This window comes from Saccostrea echinata, unplaced genomic scaffold (genome assembly GCF_033153115.1).
Source record: "Saccostrea echinata isolate AGI-Se365-2 ecotype Australia unplaced genomic scaffold, CSIRO_AGI_Sech_v1 ptg000032l, whole genome shotgun sequence".
In the NCBI taxonomy this organism is placed as follows: domain Eukaryota; kingdom Metazoa; phylum Mollusca; class Bivalvia; order Ostreida; family Ostreidae; genus Saccostrea; species Saccostrea echinata.
In genome coordinates, this window is record NW_026889781.1 from 4597537 (window position 1) to 4623620 (window position 26084).

At 32.5% G+C, this 26084-nt stretch overlaps 1 protein-coding gene across 1 annotated transcript; it reads left to right on the forward strand.

Annotated features, from left to right (window-relative positions):
- Positions 1–1626: 1626 nt before the first annotated feature.
- LOC133197861 (fibropellin-1-like) lies at positions 1627–25194 on the forward strand. The gene is made up of 13 exons (XM_061334047.1): positions 1627–1630; positions 1918–2031; positions 3026–3139; positions 4658–4771; positions 4898–5011; positions 6017–6130; positions 6714–6827; positions 7385–7498; positions 7624–7758; positions 9557–9670; positions 12533–12669; positions 20949–21045; positions 24938–25194. Exons 1-13 carry the CDS (start codon positions 1627–1629, stop codon positions 25192–25194), a joined length of 1542 nt encoding a protein of 513 aa, XP_061190031.1.
- The last annotated feature ends 890 nt before the right edge of the window (positions 25195–26084 follow it).

Consider the following 26084-nt stretch of genomic DNA (forward strand, 5'->3'; position numbering starts at 1 on the left):
AATAAAAGATTATAAAGAATATATATTTTAGATGTATTGGTTTCAGGCAATCATTGCAATCCTAATCCGTGTTTAAATGGCGGGACATGCGATAACTCCAAGTTACCCAAAGAGAAATTCATATGCATTTGTCCCAAAGGTTTTACTGGTGAAATATGTGCAAGTAAGCATGTTTTGTTTTTTGAAATATTATAAGATATGCTTTCACTTTTATCATAATCATTGTACAACTCTTGGGGGTGGGGTGAGGTTATAATAGAAGCTCGAAGTTTCTTAGGAAAATAGATGGAAAAACAAAGATCTTTCAAAATCTGATGAAATCCACAAGCATCATGAAAAAGAATTGAAAATTTTTACAAAAGTTGATTTAGAAGAAAAAAAAATCATCGAGGGATCATTCCAAGCCATTGAGCACCATTTTTTTTTTAAATTTTAAGCTTATTAATGAGTTATCAGAATAAAATTTGATTATTTTAAAATGTATATAAAGAAACATTTCTGTAAGTAGATATCAGCATGTTAGTTTGAAATACAAATGAGTTATTTAAAAAAAGTTTTGAATTCCTAAGAGATTTCTTTCTTTTTTTTAGACTTGTTTTAATCATATAATTTATCAGATTTTTGTTTCTTTAGTCAATGTATGTGACACGCATGATTGCCAGAATGGAAACTGTGAAGCAGACAAATGCAAAAAACGAGGTTACAAATGCAACTGTTTTCCTGGTTATGTCGGTGAAGATTGTGAAGGTAAACTGTGAAATTGTTTAAAAGGCTCTTACAAACCATTCTTCAAAGATATACTTTTAATCATATCAATAATATATGAATCAAGTTTATATTTCTATTTCTCTAAGACCAAATAAGCTCTATAGATTATTTATTGAAAAAATAAACAAAATTCAATTTTGAGTTTTAGTCGATGTATATGACTAATTGTCCGAATTCAGGTAGCTGTACGGCAGACAAGGATTATGTTCTTACGAACGTACAAATAAAACCTACCATTTTAACTGATTCTTACATCTTGCTTACTTAGTACTGCAAAAAGAAAATGCTCTTTTGAAACATTCTTTCATATTTTTTGATTCTAATTTTATACTCTTTCATAGTTAATGAAACGAGAGAATAATTTGCAAAAAATAATTTTATTTAATTTGTATATGTAACGTGGCTAAATAATTCAGTATACAAGTTAAGATATAAAGTGTTCATTGTATTGTACATAAAAAACATTGTGACAACTTCTGGCTATTCACATCCGCCCAAAACATCTAAATAATTTACCAAAAATATCGAACACACACAAAAAAAAAACACCTTAAGAAACACTAAACACTAAACACTAAGTTAGAAAAGTGAATGTAAGCCAAGGTTATATATAGGTCAATCGATAAACGAGAATACTTAAAATACACGCTAGATATAAATTAAAAAATACAAAATATACATACCACAGTCTGCTATCAGTGTCTTTGTTATACATATGGTATTGCACGTTGCATACTGCAAATATACTACTCATGCAGTAAAACTCAGCTGCATGATACATACAAGGTAGCTCACCCGGGAATGTCCTAGTGAAGGTAAATCACGAGACTTTTGCAAAGCTATGATCTATGGGTAGTTATGGGTACAGATACCAAAGGACCGTAAAGCTAGCCTGATATACAAGCACAGTATAATTATTTCCAGGGCAACAGACAAGGTTACATAAGGTCTTACTGCTGTGTAACAGTTTTTATCTTGTATAAAAGCGAAGATAAACTCTAACGGGGCTCTGGAGGCCTTCCTTTGAACGTCTAAAAGATTGAAAAATAATTATTTACATGTATAAATCATTCCTGTTTCCTCGTTGACTGTGTTAGCTTTGTAATTTAATATATTTTAAAACAAAATTTCGTTGTTATTTTTTTATAGTTGATGTATGTGACAGCAGTGATTGTGAAAATGGGACCTGTGTGCCAGACCAGTCAAGTAGTCGAGGTTACACGTGCAACTGTGCTGCTGGTTTTGTCGGGGAAAATTGTGACGGTGAACTAGCTAGTTTTTACTTAAGCATTGAATCATTAATTTTTGAAAGATGTTGTCTTATAACTGCATCTGTGTGTGCAACTAACTGAGTAACGCGCTATGAAAATTTGTTTGCACACATCGCTGCAGTTATGAGATTATATCTTTCAAAAATTAATAATTCAATGCGTATATTTACATTTTTAACTCCTTGCCTTCACTACAAATGTAATTTATATTTCAAATTTCTGTATTATACTTCTGGTAAATTACAGTTAATCTAAGAGTCATTGCAACAGCTTCTGTTCAATGTGAGCGTTAGTTTGATTTTCGCTTATGACATTGCACTTGCGCGGCGTCAAACGTAAGTGACGTCAAAATAAAATACATACTTTAAACTTTTGTCCCGTTGTCCCTGTTATGGTGTTTTGAATGCCGTCACTTTCCACACACTTTATATGCAAAATAAGGAATGTAAATATAGTACACGAGTGTTCTAAGCATTTTTTGTGGCATTCACAATTATTGTTGTTATTGATCAAGTTAATCACTATGATGTTAGACAATGTAAGCTCTATAAAAGATTTGTATAAAAAGCTAGAGGACAACTGAGATAATATATTTCTGTTTTGATAACGCACTGCCAAGTAATATCTTTATGTAGACTTTTTTGAATGAATATATAAAAATGCGTGCAATAAACATCTAGAAGTGACGATTTATTAAGACTGAAACTAAATTGAACTTGTCATGCTTACACCAGTCAACAATTTACCTTGTGCATGTCAAAATCGAGGAAATATTGTACTACTTAGAAGTCCTTGGATTTCAATGTTTCCTTTAGTAGATGAAAGTGACAAGCATGATTTTTCAACCGAGATACAAGTAACCTAGATCTGTTGGGATTGGGAGGTTATACGAGTAACTATATGACTGGTTATATTTCAGATATTTGTGAAAATTGTTCTTTATCAGAGCTCTAATGAAAAACAAAATTCTTAATTTGTTTCTATAGTTGATGTTTGTGACAGCAGTGATTGTGAAAATGGAACCTGTGAAGTAGACCAGTCCATTAGTCGAGGTTACACGTGCAACTGTACCGTTGGTTTTGTCGGGGAAAACTGTGACGGTTAGTACCTAGTTTTAACAGTACAACAGGGTTCTTTCGAATCGTTTTGTAACATTCAGAATTATTGTTTATGAATACAATATTAAGTTCGTCATCATGATGTTGGCAATGTAGATCTATAAGAGATCTGTGTAAAAAGCTCCTCGGCTAAGATAAGACTGTCCGACGAATATCACAGTGCAACAGCCGTAGTAACTTCTCTGAACTTACTAGATATGACGTCATAGTAGCATTTGACGTCCAGTCACTACAAACTTGAGCTGTCATAATTGGGAAAGTGTCATAAATTTTACATTCCTGTAACATTACATGTAGATTTCTTTTACGTTGATATTTAATTCAGGTGTCTGGATTGTTGTTTTAAGCTTCATTGTGCTGTTATGATAGTGAACACTTGCAATATATTATCGTCATACCTTTCTCCTGTCTGATATGCAAGTATCCAAACAATAACAAAAAAATGAATGTGAAATGCTCCCCCTTACATGTCTTTAGACAGAGTTAGAATTTATGAACCGTACATAGATCAGATTCGCACAAGTGATTAATAAGGATAAATTGAAAATCTTCTGTGTGAATCTACTACAGAAGTATGTTCTCTTACTGAATTTAGCTTGGAAATTGTATGTAATTTATTCTACTTTGTATAAATTGTTCTGAGAAGTGGAAATCCCCCTTTATGTGGGTAAGTTGAATTTCTCGTGAGATATTTTCTTAAGAAATCAAATTCAGACTTGCCCCCAGCACTTTACTGTACCCAAGAAAAAGTTAAATTGGCTTATGTAACAAAAAGTTCACAATAATTTGTTTTTCACTTGTGCCGATGCGATTTTTATACAACATTTAGGAAAACTTATTTGTCCATCACGTGATCAACACAACCATGTGACATCACACAATTGCTTTTTTTTTTATACCTTATTAAACTCTCATCACAAATTGACTGTACATGTATACATAGATTACAAATTAAAATCAAAACATAGCTCAAACTACAATGGTATAATTCTAATGCATATTAAGCCTTCGGACAGCCTTAGCATAGCTGCATCTAGGGTATATGAGAGAGTATACTTCTGTTTTGATAACGCACTACCAAGTTATACTTTGATGTAGATTTTACTGAATAAATATATAAAAATACGTGTAATAGACAATGTTTATCAAATTCTAAAAATGACGATTTATAAAAACTAAAACTAAAAAAGAAAAAAAAAAAGAAAAAAAAAATACATTGAACTTATCATGGTTATACCGTTCCTCAATTTACCTTGTGCATGTTAAAATTGAGAAACTTTTGTACTTCTACTTAAGATTTCTCAAATTTCAATATTTCTCTCCTAAAGTAGATGTATTTTACAATCATGATTGTTCAAGCAAAAAACACGTAGAGTAGACCAGTTTGGTGTGGGAGGTTACAGGAGTAACTATGCCACTGGTTATATCGCAGATATTTGTGAAAATTGTTCTTCATCAGAGCTATTAAAAAAACAAATTTTCTAATATTTTTTTTAATAGTTGATGTATGTGACAGCAATGATTGTAGAAATGGAACCTGTGTGCCAGACCAGTCCAGAAGTCGAGGTTACACATGCAACTGTACCGCTGGTATTGTCGGAGAAAATTGTGACGGTGAGTACCTATTTCTTACAGTGCATTTGGGATCATTTGAAACTTCGGTAACATTCAAAATGATTGCTTAACAAAGCAGTACGAATCAGTAAGGTATCATAAAATATTCTCTGTTAATTTCTATAGTCGGTGTATGTGACAGCAATAATTGTACGAATGGAACCTGTGTACCAGATCAGTCCAGTAGTCGAGGATACGCGTGCAACTGTTCCGCTGGTTTTGTCGGGGAAAATTGTGACGGTGAACTAGCTAGTTTTTACTTAAGCATTGAATCATTAATTTTTGAAAGATGTTGTCTCATAATTGCATCTGTGTGTGCAAACTAACTGAGTAACGCGCTATGAAAATTTGTTTACACACATCGTTGCAGTTATAAGATTACATCTTTCAAAAATTAATGATTCAATGCGTATATTTACATTTTTAACTCCTTGCCTTCACTACAAATGTAATTTATATTTCAAATTTCTGTATTATACTTCTGGTAAGTTACAGTTAATCTAAGAGTCATTGCAACAGCTTCTGTTCAATGTGAGCGTTAATTTGATTTTCGCTTATGACATTGCACTTGCGCGGCGTCAAACGTAAGTGACGTCAAAATAAAATACATACTTTAGCCTTTTGTTCCGTTGTCCGTGTTATGGTGTTTTGAATGCCGTCACTTTCCGCACACTTTATATGCAAAATAAATGTGGAATGTAATATAGTACAAAAGGGTTTTAAGAAATTTTTTGTGACATTCAGAATTATTGTTGTTATTGATCAAGTTAATCACTATGATGCTAGACAATTTAATCTCTATGAAAGATTTGAATGTGTAAAAAAGCTAGAGGACAACTGAGACAATATATTTCTGTTTTGATAATGCACTGCCAAGTAATATCTTTATGTAGACTTTTTTTGAATGAATATATAAAAATGCGTGCAATAAACATCTAGAAGTGACGATTTATTAAGACTGAAACTAAATTGAACTTGTCATGCTTACACCAGTCAACAATTTACCTTATGCATGTTAAAATCAAGGAAATATTGTACTACTTAGAAGTTCTTGGATTTCAATAGTTTCCTTTAGTAGATGTAAGTGACAAGCATGATTTTTCAACCGAGATACAAGTAACCTAGATCTGTTGGGATTGGGAGGTTATACGAGTAACTATATGACTGGTTATATTTCAGATATTTGTGAAAATTCTTCTTTATCGGACCTGTAATGAAAAACAAAATTCCTAATTTTTTCTATAGTTGATGTTTGTGACAGCAGTGATTGTGAAAATGGAACCTGTGAAGTAGACCAGTCCATTAGTCGAGGTTACACGTGCAACTGTACCGCTGGTTTTGTCGGGGAGAATTGTGACGGTAAGTACCTAGTTCTTACAGTACAATATGGTTCTCTCGAATCTTTTGTAACATTAAGAATTATTGTTTATCAATTCAATATGTATCAATTTCATCATTATGATGTTGGTAATGTAAGCTATAAGAGGTTTGTGTAAAAAACTCGAGGACGTTTGAGACAGTATACTTCTGTTTTGATAACACACTGCCAAGTAATATCTTGATGTGAACTTTTTTTTGAATGAATAATAATAAAAAAAAGTTGTAATAGACAATATTTATCTGATTTTAAAAGTGACGATTTATAAAGAAAGAAACTACATCGAACTTTTCATGAATATACTGCTCATCAATTTACCTTGTGCGTGCTAAATTCGAGGAAACATTGTACTGCTACTTAGAATTGCTCGGAATTCAATATTTGTTTCCTTTAGTAGATGTAAGTGACAAGCATGATTTTTCAATCGAGATACACGTAACCTAGATTTGTTTGGTTTCGGAGGTTACACGAGTTACTATATGACTGGTTATATCGCATATATGTGAAAATTGTTCTTTATCAGAGGTGTTAAAAAAAGCAAAATTTCTATTATTTTTCTTATAGTTGATTTATGTGACAGCAATGACTGTCAAAATGGAACCTGTGTACAAGACCAGTCCAGTAGTCGAGGTTACACGTGCAACTGTACCGCTGGTTTTGTCGGGGAAAATTGTGACGGTAAAATAGCTAGTTCTTACAGTACAGCAGGGTTTTATCGAATCTTTTGTATTATTCAAACTTATTGTTTATCAATACATCATTTAGCAAGTAAAACATCATGATGTTGGTAATGTAAGCCCTATAAGAGGTTTGTGTAAAAACTCGAGGACATCTCAGACAATATATTTCTGTTTTGATAATGCACTGCCAAGTAAAATGTTGATGTAGCCTTTTTTTGAACGATAATATAAAAATGCGTGCAATAATCATCTAGAAGTGAGGAATTATTGAGACTAAAACTAAATGGAACTTTTCATGCTGATACCAGTCACCAATTTACCTTGTGCATGCTTAAATCGAGGAAACATGATACTATTTAGAATTCCTTGGATTTCAATGTTTTCTTTAGTAGATGTAAGTGACAAGCATGATTTTTCAATCGAGATACACGTAGCCTAGATTTGTTCGGATTTTGAGGTTATACGAGTAACTATATGACTGGTTATATTGCAGATAAGTAAAAATTTTCTTTATCAGAGCTGTTAAAAAAACAAAATTCCTATTATTTTTTATAGTTGATGTATGTGGCAGCAATGATTGTAGAAATGGAACCTGTGTGCCAGACCAGTCCATTAGTCGAGGTTACACATGCAACTGTACCGCTGGTTTTGTCGGAGAAAATTGTGACGGTGAGTACCTACTTCTTTCAGTACAAAAGGTCCTTTTGAACCTTCGCTAACATTCAAAATGATTGTTTAACAAAACAGTATGATTCAGTAAAGTATCATAAAAAATTCTCTGTTAATTTCTATAGTCGGTGCATGTGACAGCAATAATTGTACGAATGGAACCTGTGTACCAGATCAGTCCAGTAGTCGAGGATACACGTGCAACTGTACTGCTGGTTTTGTCGGGGAAAATTGTGACGGTGAACTAGCTAGTTCTTTCAGTATAAGAGGGCTCTATCGAATCTGTTGTAGGATTAAGAATTATTATGTTTTGTTTGTTTGTTTGTTGTTTAACGTCCCTCTCGAGAATTTTTCACTCATATGGAGACGCCACCACTTGCCGGTGGAGAGCTGCAAATTTTGTCCTATACTCGGCATTTAAGGCCATTGAGCAGTGAGAGATCTTCTCCATGCCAGCAACTACTGCGACACGGGACCTCGGTTTATACGGTCTCATCCGAAGGACCGGTCTCCACGTCCCACAGTGGGAGTCGAACCCGCGACGTAAGGATCAACTCTTTACTCCGCGACTCTAGAGCAGACGCTCTAACCACTATGCCACGCGGGCGACAAGAATTATTATGTATCAAATTAATCATATGTATCAAGTTAATCATTATGATGTTGGCAATATTAGCCCAATAAAGGGTTTGTGTAAAAAGCTCGGGGATATTTCGAACAATATTTGTCTGTTTTGATATCTTGATGCAGACATTTTTGAATTAGTATATCAAAATAGGTGCAATAGACAACATTTTTTTTTAGATTCTAGAAATAACGATTTATAATGACAGAAACTAGATTGCATATATCATTCATGAATTTACCTTTCGCATGGTGGCGAGGTGGTTACAGCGTCTGCTGTAGAGTCGCGGAGTAAGGAGTTGATCCTTACGACGAGTTTTCAAATCTACTGTGTGACGTGAACACAAGTCCCTCAGATGAGACCGTATAAATCGAGGTCAAGTACCGTACAATGTAGTAGGTGTTGGCACAAAATAAGATCCCTCACCGCTTAATGGTCCAAACTTCCGAGCATGATTTAAACATTTGAAGAACCTCCATCGGAAAGCGCGGGTGCCTCCATCTGGATAAAAAATTCTCAAAAGGGACGTTAAACAACAAACAAAGAAATCTTTGGCATGCTAAAATTGAAGAATTATTCTTCTACTGCTTAGAATTCCTCAGATTTCAATATTGTGTCCTTTAGTAGATGTATGTGACAAGTATGATAGTTTAATCGAGATACATTTAAAGTAGACCAGTTCGGTGTAGGAGGTAACTAGATTCCTTATTTTACGTGAGTACTTGTTTTAGAGAAATTAAATAAATCACGAGAACATAAATCCGCGAGTTTATACATACTTCTCTGCAATATAAAATTAAAACAAATGATTTTATTTCGCGAATGTGCTTCTCATGAAATTACGCGATAAAAATTCCCCTATAACTAGGAATCAACATTCTTGTTTAAAGTCATCATTTCGTAAATTCTTTGGTCAATACAATGACCTTGTCAGTAATTAAAATCTATCATTATGTCAAAGCTGACTGGCGTTTTTCATACCAATTGTTGGGCCATTATTTACACACTGAATTGTCTCGATCATATAAGGAACACACGGCGGGTTTGACCGCTCGGCAGGGGATGCTCACTCCTCCATGGCACCTGATCCCACCTCTGATGTTTAAGAGGTCCGAGTTTGCTCTGCTCCTGATTTGTAATGTTGAAATGCACTTTTGAGCTTGATTGTTGTTCGTTGTCTCCATGTATTTTATCTACAGTACACAAGTAACTATGTCACTAGTTTATATCTCGGAAGTTTGTAATAATTGCTTTTTATCAGAGCTGTTTTATATATATATATATATATATATATATATATATATATATATATATATATATATATATATATATATATATAGATAGATAGATAGATAGATAGATAGATAGATAGATAGAGAGATACATAGAGAGATAGATAGATAAAACATATTTCCTATTTATTTTTTTTAAAGTTGATGTATGTGACGGCAATGTCTGTCAAAATGGAACCTGTGAAGTAGATCAGTCCAGTAATCGAGGTTACACGTGCAACTGTACCAATCCTTATATCGGGGAAAATTGTGATGGTAAGCTTTACAACAAGATTTTATCGTACATTTATTTACCTCCTAAAATTTTGTATATCAGTAGTTTGTAGACTATTTTTTTCTGAAAACACAGTATCCGGTTATGCTAATGAATTCATTTTGAGTACCAACTGTTTAAAAGTAACAAATTAGTAATAGAAGTGTATATTAGATAATTATGGTAAATATAAAGACAATTAAGCTCTTTATTCGTATAAGCAGATCTTTTTTTTTTTTTCTTTTTTCTTTTTTTTTTTTTTTTTTTTTTTTTTTTTTTTGTTTTTTGTATTCATATGAAGCAGATTTTGTCCAATGAAATATATGGAGATAACGAACAGTATTCAAGCTCAAAAGTCCATTATACAATACAAAATAGGAGCAGAGCAAACACGGACCTCCAAACATCGGAGGTGGGATCAGGTGCCATGGAGGAGTGAGCATCCCCTGCCGACCGGTCACACCCGCCGTGTGCTCCTTGTCATGATCGGGAAATAACGGAAAAATCCGTCGACAATTCAGTGTGTAAATAATGGCCTAACAATTAGTATGAAAAACGTCAGTCAGCATTTGACTCAATGATAAGTTGTATTTGCTGACAAGGTCATGTATCGACCAAAGAACTTACGAAATGATGACTTTAAACGAGACAGCTGATATTCTTGTTTCATCAACTTATTTGTCAATAATTTACCTCGTTTTAGAAATTGTACGTACGTAGAGCATGCTCTTGCGTATCGAATCAACTGAGAGATATATACCCCGTATGCAGGTGATCAAGGTATATTGCTGCATACGTCAATCATCAACTTCCCTTACTTATGCAGCAATATACCTTCATCACCTGTTTATATCTCTCAGTTGATTCGATACGCAAGAGCATGCTTTACATATGTACAATTTCTGAAATGGGGTAAATTATTGACAAGCAAGTTGATGAAACAAGAGTATCAGCAGTCTCGTTTAAAGTCATTATTTCTTAAGTTCTATGGTCGATACAATGACCTTGTCAGTAAATACAATTTATCATTGAGACAAATACTGACTGACGTTTTTCATACTAATTATTAGGCCATTATGTACATAAATTGTTGACGGATTTTACTTTTATTTCCCGATCTGGACAAGGAGCACACGGCGGATGTGAACGGTCGGCAGGGGATGCTCACTCCTCCATGATACCTGATCCCACCACTGATGTTTTGGAGGTCCGTGTTTACTCTGCTCTATTTTGTAATGTTTAATGGACTTTTGAGCTTGAGTGCTGTTCGTTATCTCCATATATTTCATTCATAAAAATATAGCATTTTGAACCATGAGAAAAAGCAAGTTTGTTTGTACTGACTTTGAAATTAAAGAAAATCTTCATTTCAAGTCCAATCAAAAGTCCGTTAAACAAAGAAAAAATAACCACATTTTCCTCTTTTGGAAATGAAATCAACAAGATGCAAACCTACCAACGAATCTGTAATATTATTATGAGGTGATATTATCTACTTTGCTAATGTCCAAAAGGTAGCTTAACCCTATCCATCAATTTTATTTTATGATCTATAAAAATAAATAACCAAAGCAAAACATTAACAGGTAAAGTTCATTTTATCATCTGAGCACTGAAATAAATGCTATTTTCATTCTGAGGTAACTACAACAAAATAAAAAAAATGTAATAATTAAAAAAAAAAAAAAAAAAAAAAAAAAAAAAAAAAAAAAAACTAATTAAAAAAAATAAATAAACAAAAATTTAAAACAATAAAAAATGCTCGCAACACGGAATATCATTACAGTTCAAGACAGTCACTGTAGCTCATTAGGTAGAGCGCTCACTCTGTGATTGGAGCTCGTGGATTCGAGCCCCGGCCGCGACTGACCTAAGTCGATAAAAATATAGATAGCAACAGTTCCTTCGCCAAGCGTTCAGCACTTTGAAGTAAAAGTCCTTCGAATGAAATCTTAAAAACCGAGGCCCGTGTCACAACAGGCTTTAGCACGATAAAGATTTCTCACTGCTTAGTGGCCCTGAGTGCCGAGTAAAGGTCTAAATTTGAAGCTCGTCACCAGTATATGGTGAAAAAAATTTTCGAACGGGACGTAAAACAACATTCAATCAATCAACCAATCAATATTACAGTTCAAAAGGCAACCTCAAAAGGCAACTTGCAAACACATATCCAAGGATGCCCATATAGGCTCTCTCAAAAATAATTTTGAATTCAATAAAACAAAATGTCAAATTTGTAACAACAAATTTAATACGTTATATCAATTTTTGGAATTCTTTATAACAAATTTCTTTTGTTATTGAAAATTAGTTGAAGTCGCTATAACGACTTCAAAACATTGTTAGAAAGAATTCAACTCGTTAAATTTATTTAATAAATTGGTTATAAAAAGAATAGAAAAGAAAAGAAAGGTCCGAAATGTTGAATTCCGTTTAAGGAATTCATATCGTTATAACAAACGCTAGAATTTCCTGAAATTGATTCAATTCGTATACACATACACATATAGAAATACACATTTTGGAATTTATAAGCGCATTTAATCTGTTTTTTTTTTTTTTTTTTTTGTTTTTTTTTTTTTTTTATAACAAAATTCACAAATCTGTTATAACAAATTGATTCTTTATAATGAATAAGAAATGTTTCACGAATATAATTCGACAATATCATACTGAATTTGATAACATTATGACAGGTCTTAAATGGGCTTCCGTACATCTCCTACTTACCATCAGTGTATCTATCTCATTGGACTTCATCTTGTTCTAATAAATAGTCCTTATGTTTCAAAATGCATTCCTATTTTTTTTTTTTTTTTTTTTTTTTTTTTTTTTTTTTTTTTTTTTTTTTTGGTTTCTTTCAGGTCTCCCTCTGGATTGTAAGGACCATTCTAAAAATGCTCAAAATAATTCTGGTGTTTACGAAATTTATCCCTCTGGGAGCCTTTCCAGTCCTCTTCGTGTTCTCTGTGATATGGAGACAATGGGTGGAGGATGGACGGTATGTAGTTTACAAAACTTCTAATTTTTAATATGTCATCACTACTCAGTCAGAAATGTACTGACATTCCCATTTTTTACTGAGAAATTTAGACAATCACTGATATTTTACTGCATTTACTGCCAAACTTAGACAATAACTGATTGTTACTGCCGGCGCTGATAAACTTAGACAATTACTGACCCGTTTTACTGTCCCTGCTGAAAAACTTAGACGAGTGCTGACATTAACTAGTAAGTACTGTCCCTATTGCTCTCGCTCTCGGAGAAACTGCAGAGATGTGAAATTCCTTTCTATTTTTTGCAAAGGAGGCTTTAATTTCAATTTCCAAACAAAAAAATGAAGCTTTATAACCCGATGATATTTTTTTAAAAAGTTCTTATGATCAATGTATAGACGATTTATTTATTTAATAAAAAAAATCATGAGGGAAACAAATAAATCATCAAGAATCTTTCAGCAGCTGAGCAATCTGTTAATTATTTTCAGTGACATTTACTCACCAATTATGACATTTAAGGACTCTGTGCCTCTTCATTATGAATAATTATGATTATTTTATTTTCTCTTAATTAACATGTATACCCTATTTTTGTTTAAATGTGTACATAAAAATAAGACCGTCTGTTTAAATGTGCCGTAAGCATTTAATTCTAATATTTGTTATATTTCATATTCATTGATTCGATGATATTCATTGATTCATTATCATTGCCTTTTTAAATATTTATTTACTTCTTTAATCATTTAGTTCTTTTAAATAAAAATCATAGCCGATTTCCATATCTGGAAAATCTGGATTTGCACCGATAGTTTTATTTAGGGCTAATGGATTTCTATCCAATTGCACATACTAAAGTATATTCGTAATTCATACTATTGTTAATGCAATGATTTCCAACGCAGGGCATCTCATTTGGTGCTAAGTAATGAAAAGAAAATGGATAATCTATCTTTGTAAAGAGTTTTTTTTTTTTTTTTTTTTTTTTTTTTTTTTTTTTTTTTTTTTAATCAGTGGTTTGACACACAAAATATCGTCAGCATGTATATTCTAACTCAAATTAATTGAAATGGTACGTACATTAACTGACTTAAAACAATTCGTGCATTTAAAATGAAGTAAAATACTCTCTGAGGTGTTAATTCAATATCTTCAAAAGCTTAGTTGTCACTGCATCTTGAAATAGAAATGTTGTAAGAATCCATATCCCATTTTCTTATCAAATTATTCTGGACAATTTGGTGGTGGTGGTGGTGGGGGGGGGGGGGGTTACGACACATGCAATCTTAAATAAAGATGAATTAGAACTGTTTTCCTCCGGTAGAGCACACGTACTTGTTAAGTCAATACTGTCGTGTACCATTAGTACACCAAGAGTTAAGAGTATTTGGGGCGAAAAGTTTTGAGATGTGTGAAAATTTTGACTCAAAGGACAATCATATGCATTTTTTTTTTTCTGGCAATTTTTGATATTGTTAGAGCGATTGACCTGTCAACAAAATCAATAACATTATTTCATAGTTTCTCGTCTGATTAAATGGTAAGGTATGGATGTCATACTGAGGTGTAAACATTTCCTTAGTTTATGCAAAGATAGTTCATTAGACTAGACACATCAATATTTGTATATGATTAGATACTGTAAATTGAATAACAAAACGTACGAAACAAGTCATATTGACATGTGTAGCAGATTATATATATATATATATATATATATATATATATATATATATATATATATATATATATATATATATATATATATATATATATATATGACTGCCGTCATGAGAAAAGGGTCCTTAAGGTCAAAATTTCACAAATTGACTTTTTGTTAAATTTTGATAGCCTGACTCTTTCTGAATGCAAATATACATCTATTTTTAAAATATCTCACTTTATCAGTATTTTATGAGTATTTCAGTAAGGCCGCTTCAAAACAACGTTGTCGTTACTTTACTGAAAACGTAATGACGTCGCGTGCGTCAAATTCAGTTTTCAAACATTCTTTTAAAACTACACTTTTTAAATATAACCTTAATCGTTTTGACTCATATAAACTTGAGAATTTTTTTCCTCCAAGCAACTAGTATGTAATTATTCATGAGGGAAGTCGCATACTATTTCCTTCAAGGGTGGGGTGGGGGTCTAGACAGGATATAGGAACGGTTTTTATTCAGTCGAAAAAAAAAATAATAATACTTAGTTGTTGAATTCCACATCATACCGTATTCTTTTTAAAATTCCTACTCTAGATCAATTTATAAAAGATATAAAGCACTTGTAATATTAATATATGAAAAAAACTATGTAGATGTCCCAGGAGGGCACCTCGTGCAATTAAAGCGGGGCATCCCCTCGCTAAAGAGCACATCGATCCCGATATAAAAAAAAAATATTTTCGGATATAAGCACGCAATCACTCACCCACATACACGCACGTTACTTTATGGACAAACACCACCAAATGTTTTCCCATAGACTTCCATACAAAGTTAAGCCCCTGTCACTGATACAGATATTGAATTTTGGGCAAATGACTTTCTTGCTGTGAAAGTTCAAGATCTTGCAAAACAAAACATGCCAGAAAAAATATACCGAGCCAGTGCACTTTTACCTTCAAACTCCGTTTGTTTACAACTAGGTGCGTTCAGCACCAAATGAAAATCTCTAACCAAAGTGCATCCCTCCCTTCAAATTTTTACCTGTAACTCCTATATATCTCAAAGAAGCCTAAGTCTTGATATGAGATTTTTATCACCTTTATTTCACTTGTCAAATACATAACAAGTCTTTTCTCTTAATGACCAATCACGCGCCAGGTAGCATTTTCTTCTCCGCTCAAAAATGTCTGCGCCCATGTATTTGTTTATGTAGGACTTCTTCCTTTATCCCCCATAACTTTGTTACGAAGGGATAATAACACCTCATGTATTCTCTGTATCATCAAAAAATTCTAACGGGAAATAAATTCAGATACGCCATATGATGTTTGGACCCCCCCCCCCCTTTTTAAAGTTCCATTAAAAAATCATAATACACATGTAATAATAATAAAAAAAAAAATCTGTCCAGTGCTTCCAAGGGATTTTTTTTTTAATTTAGCTTTTTATTAATTCTTTAATAAAATGATTAAATAATTAAGTTTCCATTGTTTATACAATTCAATTTCTTCGCCTGTCTTTGTTATGGAGTAGAAACATAACAAAGAGGCACATAACGATGTCGAAGGATTGTTTCATGAACGTTTATTCTGTACATGAAAATTTAATTTTTTTGTCAACTACTTACTTTTTTCAGTAAATCACACTTAATTAAAAGCGGTTAAAAAAGTTTCTGTCTTTTTTTATTTTGAGGCGCCTGTGCCCTCGACGCTACTGATGTATCACTTGAACAAGTACCGTTCATCATTTCTTAAAAGGGCCGCTAATCTAAAAAAAAAGCCCTGATATACATACAAACTAAACGGACTTTTCTGAGCGAAATAAAATACAGTTGCATTACAATTTTTATGAAATCTATATTTGAAATTGAAACCGAATATCATGCGAGAGTTAACAGGACCGTAGAACGGGGGAGGGGGGCATTTTTCCTCTTATACGTGCTGGTTCCACGCCCCCCCCCCCCCCCCCCATTTTTGTTGTTGTAATGTGGAGCAATGGTAAATTCCAGGGTTTGTACAGGTAGGTTCTTTTTTTTTACCTTTTTTCAGCTTGTCAGATTATTTTGGGAAGTTGCCCCCCCCCCCCTCAACTCTTTAGTCAGTATAGGTTTGTTTGTTTGTTTGTTTTTGTTTTTGTTTTGTTTTTTTTTTTTTTTTTTTTTTTGCTTTTCAGATCTTTGGAGGAAGTTGCCCTCCCCCGACTCTCCCCCCCCCACCACGAACTTTCAAACCTATCTACGGACCTGCTTGAATATATGTATTTGAGGATAATTAAGATCATCTATTCATCTTCCTCTTGGGCATCAGCTAACCTGACACCTAATCTTCTCATTTATCGCAATGCACATAAAATTATATTCTTAAACAATAATGAAATATTAAAATATTAAAATCCAACACACATGTTTATGCTTTTTTTTGTATATGAGGCGATTCGGTTAAGCAATATCCCATTGAATGTTGGTAACTCTACCACTCTAACTTGAACTTCATGGGCGATCGACTTAGTATCTGCTTTTTTCTTGAAAGCTAAAGATAAAAGAGACAAACCAATTTTTCCAAGTTATTGTTTAAAAAAATAACAATTTTTCAGAATCTCGAAATTAAAGAGCATGACTCTTATTTTTGCCCGTTACCACTGAAATAGAAACATTTTTTTTTCTTTAAAATCAGAAAGATGTGTGTACTTGTTTAATATTTTTCCTTCAGTATCCCTACATCAACGGAACTTTCAAAAAATGTCGAGATATCCGGGGTATCGAGATATCAGAGCTGAGACTCGACGTTCAAGATTTCAACACGAAACGTGACTAATTTATTACATACAGATGTACATGAATACAGCAGTCACAGGCACTTGACGTTTTTAACCTTTCTTTTCATCAGTAAAAAAATTCTCCATAGTATTATGGTATGGAGAATTTTTTATTTATGAAAAGAAATGTTAAAAACGTCAAGTGCCTGTGCAACAGTCAGCCAAAAATACCCTTTTTTAAACATATTTTATGGTTATCAGAGTTTTGCCTGAACCTCCGTTTTTCCGCTCGAAACATCAGCAGTGTTATTATTATTTTTTTTTTCATCTTTATCAAAATATAGATTTCTTCACTATCTTTGTTGTCTTACGACTGTAGTGGTTGATGTTTTTGAATGTTTTCTTAACATTTGAATTTGACACCCATAAACACTTGTTGCTAGTTCTTATTCACATATCAGTGATTTATTCTCAAAAGATGTCGCCATATCAAAATTTATCAGAAGTTTCTAATTTCTTAACAACATAATCTATTGTTTAATCTGTTGTTTCTTTTGTTTCATAAATATTTTTAATCCTAATATCATCGTCGATGTAATTGTTATTTTCTTCAACATTGATCATAAAGCTTTTGGAAAAAGTCCACAATAGCTGTATCTATTATTGTATTGCAATTAAATTTCAAGTCAGCTTTTATCGAAACAAGAAAATTGATAAAATAGTCATTTTTATCAGAAACTACTTTTTTATGTATTTATTTGATCATTTCAAAATGTTTTCTAAATCATAATTTTTTTTAATCATAATTTTTTTTAATCATAATTTTTTTTTTTTCAAAATTTCCTTGCCATCCCCCTCTTCGTTTTTTTTCTTGCTGTTAACTTAGCAAAGAAATATCTAAATGGGGGCCGTTTGCCCCCCCTCTCTCTCTCCCATTCGTTGCTGTAGTAGGAGGTTCGAATCTTCCATAATACCAGAACTATACCCCCCCCCCCCCAAAAAAAAAAAAAGATAGATTCTCTTTTTTTAGACTGAACTTTTACCGACTGCTGTTTTATTAGGGGATTTTTTTGTGTTTTTCAATGATCTGCGATCCAACCCCCTCCCTCCCATCAAACACATTTGGATATCGACACTTCACCCTGAGCTGGTGAGCTGGTCTAACTGCGCATATCGATATTATTAACTATGGTCAATTAAAATGACTAAGTACATTTTACATTAGGTGTCTTATTTAGAATTAAGAAGTGTATACATGCACGTGCATTGCTCTCCCTCTCGCGCTCTCTCTAAAAAAAAAAAATAAATATACGTGTATATGCAGAATACCATTTAATATTAAGACTTAGTGTACTTAATATTAGTCAAATTTAAACATTTGCAAATTGCTCAGAAAACTTAAGCCATGCATCATATATACACATCGCTATAAATCGTCGTAATTCACAATGAGTTCAATGTCGCACTTAGCTTAATTATATATGATATCAATCAAATACCTAAACAGAATAATTAATAAATGCATGTGCTAGTGTGTAATTATATTATTTATTAAAAATGTCCGCATCAAATTTCATATTATTTAATGTTCTTCTTGTAACCCCTGGAAATCCGATTTCATTTTTTTTGTTCACAAAACGCAGTCGACAAAAATTACTTCCGTGTTTACAATACCGCGACTTTGACGTCGTTTTCTGCGCATTGTGACGTCAAAAGATAAGGGCCCTTTTCTCATAACGGCAGTCATATATATATATATATATATATATATATATATATATATATATATATATATATATAGATATAGATATAGATATATATTATATTACAATATCCGTGTGGGTATGTAATTGATTATGCAAATTCGATACATTAAATAGGGAAAAAAATGTACGGACATATTTTTCTTTAAAAAAAATGCTGATATACATGTAACTTCTTTAAACCAATCAAAGCTGATTATTCGCGATAAACCGGCGCATTTTAAAAATTAAAAATTAAGGCACTATAGCGAATTTGTCGATGAGCAGAATTTTGCATCTTGGGGAAACATCTTGGGGGTACCATATATGTAAGAAATGGAGTTACTCTTCTTGTAGAAAAAACATTAATTGTTTCTTCATTTTCTTAATATTATGGAATTACTCGTGAAAATTCATAAAATAGTTTAAGCTTCTTTTTTTTTTATTTACAACAATATCCTTTAAAACAAAATTAACAATTTCAAAATCAATACATGCAAATGCAATTAAAAAAGAACGTCTTATAATTAAACAAAAATCCTGTGTCGGTCGTCTTGACCTACAGGCGTTAGTATGTAATAATTTAATGATATCTGTCTTGTCTATGACATCGTCGTTGCTATAAATTTCACAGTTATGAGTCTCTTTTTCTAAAATAGACTTAACATCGATGGTCGAGCCAATTTTGTCATTTGTTAACTTTACCTGAAGAACATCTGTTTTCGTAACAAAGTCATGAATAAAATATTTTAGCAGAACCAAAAACCAAATAACAGTTCATGATCAAGCAAATTATCTTTCATATAATTCTTGGATTACCTTGATTGGCTTTACGGAGAAAGAGTCGCCCGTGTGGTGAAGTGGTAAGAACGTTTGCTATAGAGTTTCGGTGTAAGGAGTTGATCCTTACGTCGCAGGTTCGATACGTCCTTCGGATGAGACCGTATAAACCGAGGTCTCGTGTTGCAGTAGTTGCTGGCACGGAAAAGATCGCCCACTGCTCAGTGGCCCTGAGTGCCGAGTATATGTCAAAATCTGCAGCCCTCCACCGGCAAGTGGTAGCGTCTCCAAATGAGTGAAAAATTCTCGAGATGTACGTTAAACAAACAAACAAACGATGAAAGAGAGTGACATAAAATCAGTCGCTTCATTAGCACATGCACCTACATGTATGGCGGTCTATTGATATAATTGACACTCTGATATGCAAATTTGCTATGAAAAGAAGGTGACGGAAGGCGGTATGCAAATTTGATGTTATATAGATAATTTTATGTGGCAGGAAAAAATTCCAGAAAAAAAATATGGTACTATTGCGAGAAGGGCGATGAATAAAAGGTGATAATTCGAGGATTGATTGTAGTGTTCTGTTCAAGGCATTTGTATTTGCTTTTTCTATAATTCAAAGTAAACTATTCATTTTTCTTTATTTTTTTTAGAATATTAAGTATATCTATTTAGTCACACTACCTTGAATATTACTTGACTTTCAATTTGGTATCGCGTCTTCATGGAAAATAATGTCAGTAGATCTGGTCCATTTTTTTTTTTAGATGACTTCGCCTATTTCATTTCATGAAAGTTTTTATAGTTATGATTATGATATGTGAAGAACGAAGAATTGAATTTTATCTTTCCAAATAATTGCGGTTAATCTTTGAAGGATTATTCATATTATTTAATCAAAATTACAAATTAATCACCAGAAATTGATATATTCCATTAGAGTTTCTAGAAAAAAAAAACAACAACAGGTATTTCGTCCGTCTTCAGTTATTCGCCTAAATGTTTAGTTATAAGTATTGGTAATCGTTTTACCTCCTAAGACATATGTACGGAAAAGTATAAAGCATAAAAATGCAAAGATGGACTGTGTATAAAGGCTTTCAGAAGGGGAATGCCAGACAAAGCATTACTGGGTTTGCTTTGAATTACTTAACGACAAACATCAACGACGTGTATGGGATAAATTGTAATCTCTGATTTTGTGGTTCAAATGATTAAGATGTATTTGGATGCAATAAAAATTATAGAATTGTCATGCATATGTATCAATTTTAATTTTTTTTTTTTTTTTAAATAAGAATGATCATTAATAAACATTTACATTCTAAGGTAATACAACGACGTTTTGATGGATCTGTGAGTTTTGACAAACTATGGGAGGAATATAAGGCTGGCTTTGGGTCACTGGGACAAGATTTCTGGATCGGTAAGTAAAGTGGGACCTCGTTTATCTGGACCTTCTCCGGTCGCATCTTTTTCTGGATAAGGTTTATTACTAGCAATGTATATTTTTATGTACCAAATATATTTCTGTAATAAGGACGTTTCATCCATGTATAATTTGCTCAGGAGCTTATGCGTCTGGATTAACGAGATAGAGCTTTATAATACTGAGTAAAGTCAGGATCTTTAATTTTTCCAACACATGTGTTATATTGTTCATATTAGCAAAATGTCAAATCTAGGATAGAATAAAATGTATGATATAAAGTCATATTCATTCGGAGACATTCCTCTCAATGGTGTCGATAACTGTTGCTGTTATAGAACTCATTTAAACATGAATTTGAGCAGGAAAAGGACTTATGATAAATGAGTAACAAAAGAAGGCCAATTATAGCATGTACTGCACGTCTGCAGTCATCTCATTTTTACAATATATATTAAAATTTGAATCGTCTTGAAGCAAGCCAATCTTTTCACGGTGCCATTGTTTAGAAACATTTTTGTTTATCAGATTTAACATATACAACTTGATGCAAAATCAAAAGGCACGATTTTTCAAAGTCTAAGAAAAACTTCCCATATCAATACCAGGCAATATTATCAAACACACGAGGAAGTTGTCGTTATTTATGAGAAATTTTCTGAAAGTGGCAACGGAATGAATTCAAAAATTGTGCTACGTCATGTCTATTTTTGTTGGCAAGCAAAAATAAATCACCAAAAATGATATACTCTTTCCGACGTGGCTATTTTGGATTACTGAAGAACTTGATTTTGCAGCTGAATAAATACACTAGTTGAAATAAAAACAACACCCCCCCCCCAAAAAAAAGGAAGAAAGAAAGAGAGAAAAACGCCCAGAGAAAATCATCCATAGATTTACATCTATTTGAAATCAAGTATTTCGAAAATAATGCAAAAAAGGTGATCTTGTAACCTGATGACAGATTATAATTCATGCTACTACACACTCTAGTACGCGTCAATAATTAGAACAGTGAACTTAAATATGTGCATAAGAAACGATAAGCTCATATAATTCACGGAGCAGCTTTGGTACATATTTCTCTTTTGTACATATTTTAAAAAAATAGTTGTATTGCAATACATTTATCAATTATTTTGAATATTCATCAAAACAGGAAATGACGTGATTCACCAGTTGACAAAGGAGAACGACTCATCTCTCTATGTTTCGATAACGCTCGTGAGTAACATAACACTGTTTGAGCTATACGAGAGATTCTCAGTAACAAATGAAACAGAAATGTATCAACTTCTCTTGGCTGGGAATGCGACCGGAACCTTAGGTAGGAGTCATTTAGAATTGGTAACTCGTAACGAACACAGCACTGTTAAGGGGTATTGTGAAGAAATCAACTGAATATACGAGCACAAATACAAACCTTATTACACTGAATTATTTTTTACAACGCTTTAGTATTATCATATTACTTTATAAAATTCATTGACATAACGTAGTTTACCTTACTCTGTACTGAATTTTGTTCGGTCACCTGAATTGATAGTCAAGTGTTAAATTCATATAATGTAAACTGCATGGAGGTCAAAAAGAGGGCATACCCTATTTCAAATTAAAAATTTAAGTGATGAATTGTTTCTACATATCTTGTTACTTGCTGGAAAGTGTTGCTTTTTTAAAATAGAATTCGTATTTTATTTCCTTAAATTTTAGGTATTTGGACTCAAGTTGAAATATGTGTGATCTTTACGAAGTTCTTAATGTCGTAAAGAATTAATACATTCGATTTCACGAAAGCAGCAGCACATTTAAAGTTTAAGAATTTTCCTTTCTGTTTATTCAAGAAATGACCAAGACATATTAAGCGTATCCCTAACAAAAAAGAATACTTTAGTTAACTATAGTTGACTATAGTTTACTAAAGTTTACTACAGTGATAACTTTGACACTTTAATTTACTATAGTGATAACTTTGAAACTTTAATTTACTATAGTGATAACTATGAAGACTATAGAGATCACTATGAAAACTTTGATTTACTATAGTGATCACTTCGACACTATGAGAATTTTGAAATACTATAATGTTCACAATGAAAACTTTGATTTATTAAGTTATCACTCAAATATACTTCATATCGTTGTATTTAAGATGGTTACTTTATATGTCTTGGTTACATGCTTAATAACATTGAATTATGTTATTTACTAATATAAAGAAGGTCAATTGAAATAAAAGCCAAACATTTTATAAAGTATATCTAGTAGAAGTCTTTGAAATGCATTTTTTTTTCTTTTTTTCTTTCTTTTTTCTTTTCTTTTTTTTTTAAAGTATGAAATTAAAAATAAAATTGAATGCAAAAAATGAATTGCATGCAAAGTGCAGGGAATATTTGAAATAGAAGACATCAACAGATATCTTTTGTGAATTGAGAAAATCTGCAAAACTGGATAATACATGTACCAATGTTGTGAAATTAAATAACTTCTACATGTATCACAGAAAATCATATACTGTAGTAATACATTCTAAACTTTTAATTTCCAGAGGCTTCATGTCTAAAACCTTTATAAACCATAATGTTGACTTTGAAACTTTGATGTACTTTTATTTACTATAATGATCACTATAAAAACTTCGATTTACTATGGTTTTAACTATGAAACTTTGAATTACTGTAGTGAAAACTATGAAAGCTTTGATTTAATAAAGTGATAACTTTGACACTATGAAAACTTTGATTTAAAATAGTGATCTGTATGATTCAGTATTGACTCACTATTGTAATCACTTTGACACTATGACAACTTTGATTTACTATAGTCAAAACTTTGACACTATAGTTATAACTTTGAAAACTTTGATTTACTTAAGTGATAACTTTGAAACTTTGATTTACAAATGTTAACTATAGTTAACTTTAGTAAAGTATAGTTAAATATATTTAACTATAGTTTCTTTTTGTTAGGGATACTCCTGCGAAAAGGAGAATAAATGAGACACCTCCTTATTAAACATGCCAACCCTGTACACCACACCCAGTAGAATGAATTCAATATATTCTCTCGAAAATAATATAATATCCTGTAAAATAATGAAATGCATTAGTTACTTTATCCGCCTCTCACTGCACATAAAATGCGTCAAATTTAACGATGATGACGTCATGTCGACAAGTGCTTTGCGACCAGTCACAGGCACTTGTGACATGGAATACCCCCCTTTCCATTTTTTTTAAAATTTTAAATATGGGACATTATTTTCCTTTTCAAGTATTCTAATATTCATTATATGATGTTGTTTCTGTAAACCTTTTGTCACCATAAGCTGTTTATAAATATATCGGTTTTGACTGATACACATAATATAAAGAATGCCTACAATTCTTTTCTCATCGTCTACCTCACCACGTTTAACTTCTCGTGGTTGTATATTTAAAACGTGACAATTCATGGACTGTGCATTTATCAATAAATTTGTTACTCTTTTCTCTTTCCTTTCATACTTTCTTTCAATTTCCAAGCGCCACCGATTTTCAAATATTTTCACAAAATCTCTCACATCCATTGTAAATTTTGTTGATATGCATAAGCTGGTCAAGAAAGTGCAAGACCGATAACTCCGACTTTTCTGATTCTTTACAATGCTTGGCATTATTTTTTTTTCCCGGTCCAGTAATTAGAATATTGAAAAAATTTGATTTCAAAGCCGTATGTTAAATGTTGATCTTCATCCTTCAGAATCGAATATAGTTAAATACAGAAATTACGGTTAATATAAATAGAAATGTATATATATGTAGAGAGAGAGAGAGAGAGAGAGAGAGAGAGAGAGAGAATCTGTGTTCCAGATAACGAAGTTTAATTGTATTTTTCTCAAACTCTGTAGGTGACGCAATGTTGAACTGGCCTTTGGCACCGGCTGTATTGGCTGGAATGTTCTTTTCTACACCAGACAGAGACAATGACAGAGCTTCCTCACGTAGATGTGCCGCGAAAGCAAGAGGAGGGTGGTGGTTTAACGCTTGTTACTCGGTCTTCCTCAATGGACCCTGGGCTTCGTCAGATTGGACACCAGTTTGGGCTCCCTTAGTATCATCTGGGTCAGATGTCAGACAGATAAGGATGATGGTTAAACGTATCTAGGAACATTGCCTATTTTAATAGTGGGAGAAATGTACGAGAGAAAATGGTGATGGTTAAACGTACCTATGTTAGTAACATTGCTTATTTTAATAGTGAGCGGGAGAAACGTAAGAGATAAATCTGTTAGCTAATCGTATTTAGGATCATTTCTTATTTTAATAGTGACTGGGAGGAATGTACGAGAGAAAATGGAGATGGTTAAACGTACCTAGGAACATTAATTATTTTTATAATGACTGGGAGAAATGTAAGAGAGACAATGGTGAAGGATAAACGTCTCTAAAGACATTGTTTGTTATCATAGTGATTGGGAGAAATGTAAGAGAAATAATGGTGATAGTTAAACATATCTAGTAACATTACTTATTTTAATAGTGACCGGGAGAAATGTAAGAGAGATAATGCTGATGGTTAAACGTACCTCGGAACATTACTTATTTTTATAGTGACTGGGAGGAATTTAAGAGAGATAATGCCTATGGGTTAACGTATCTAGGAACATTACTTATTTTATTATGACTGGGAGAAATTTAAGAGAGGCAATGGTGATGGTTAAACCTATCCAGGAATATAACTAATTCTGCATACAAACTAGGACAAATGTGAGTGGGAAAAAGATGATGATTTAACGTTACTGTGGACATTATTTATTTTTGTAGTGAATAGAACAGATGTGAGGAGGACAATAGTGTTATTGTAATGTTACTTGGGACATTACTTATTGTATATACAGAACGGAGACAGATGTGAGGGGGCAATGGTTATTTTTACGTCACTAGAGACATTACTTATTCTGTAAACAAACTGGGACAGATGTAAGAGGGGGAAAGGTTATGATAAAATATCTATAGAGACATCATTTCATTTTTGTACAAACATTTTTTTCTCAT

What these genes read in the sequence shown, in the direction of transcription:
- LOC133197861 (XM_061334047.1), top strand. An exon ending in TGTCGGAGAAAATTGTGACG is followed by an intron (nt 7,499 to 7,623) that starts GTGAGTACCTAC and finishes TAATTTCTATAG; the next exon opens with TCGGTGCATGTGACAGCAAT. An exon ending in TGAACTAGCTAGTTCTTTCA is followed by an intron (nt 7,759 to 9,556) that starts GTATAAGAGGGC and finishes TTTTTTTTAAAG; the next exon opens with TTGATGTATGTGACGGCAAT.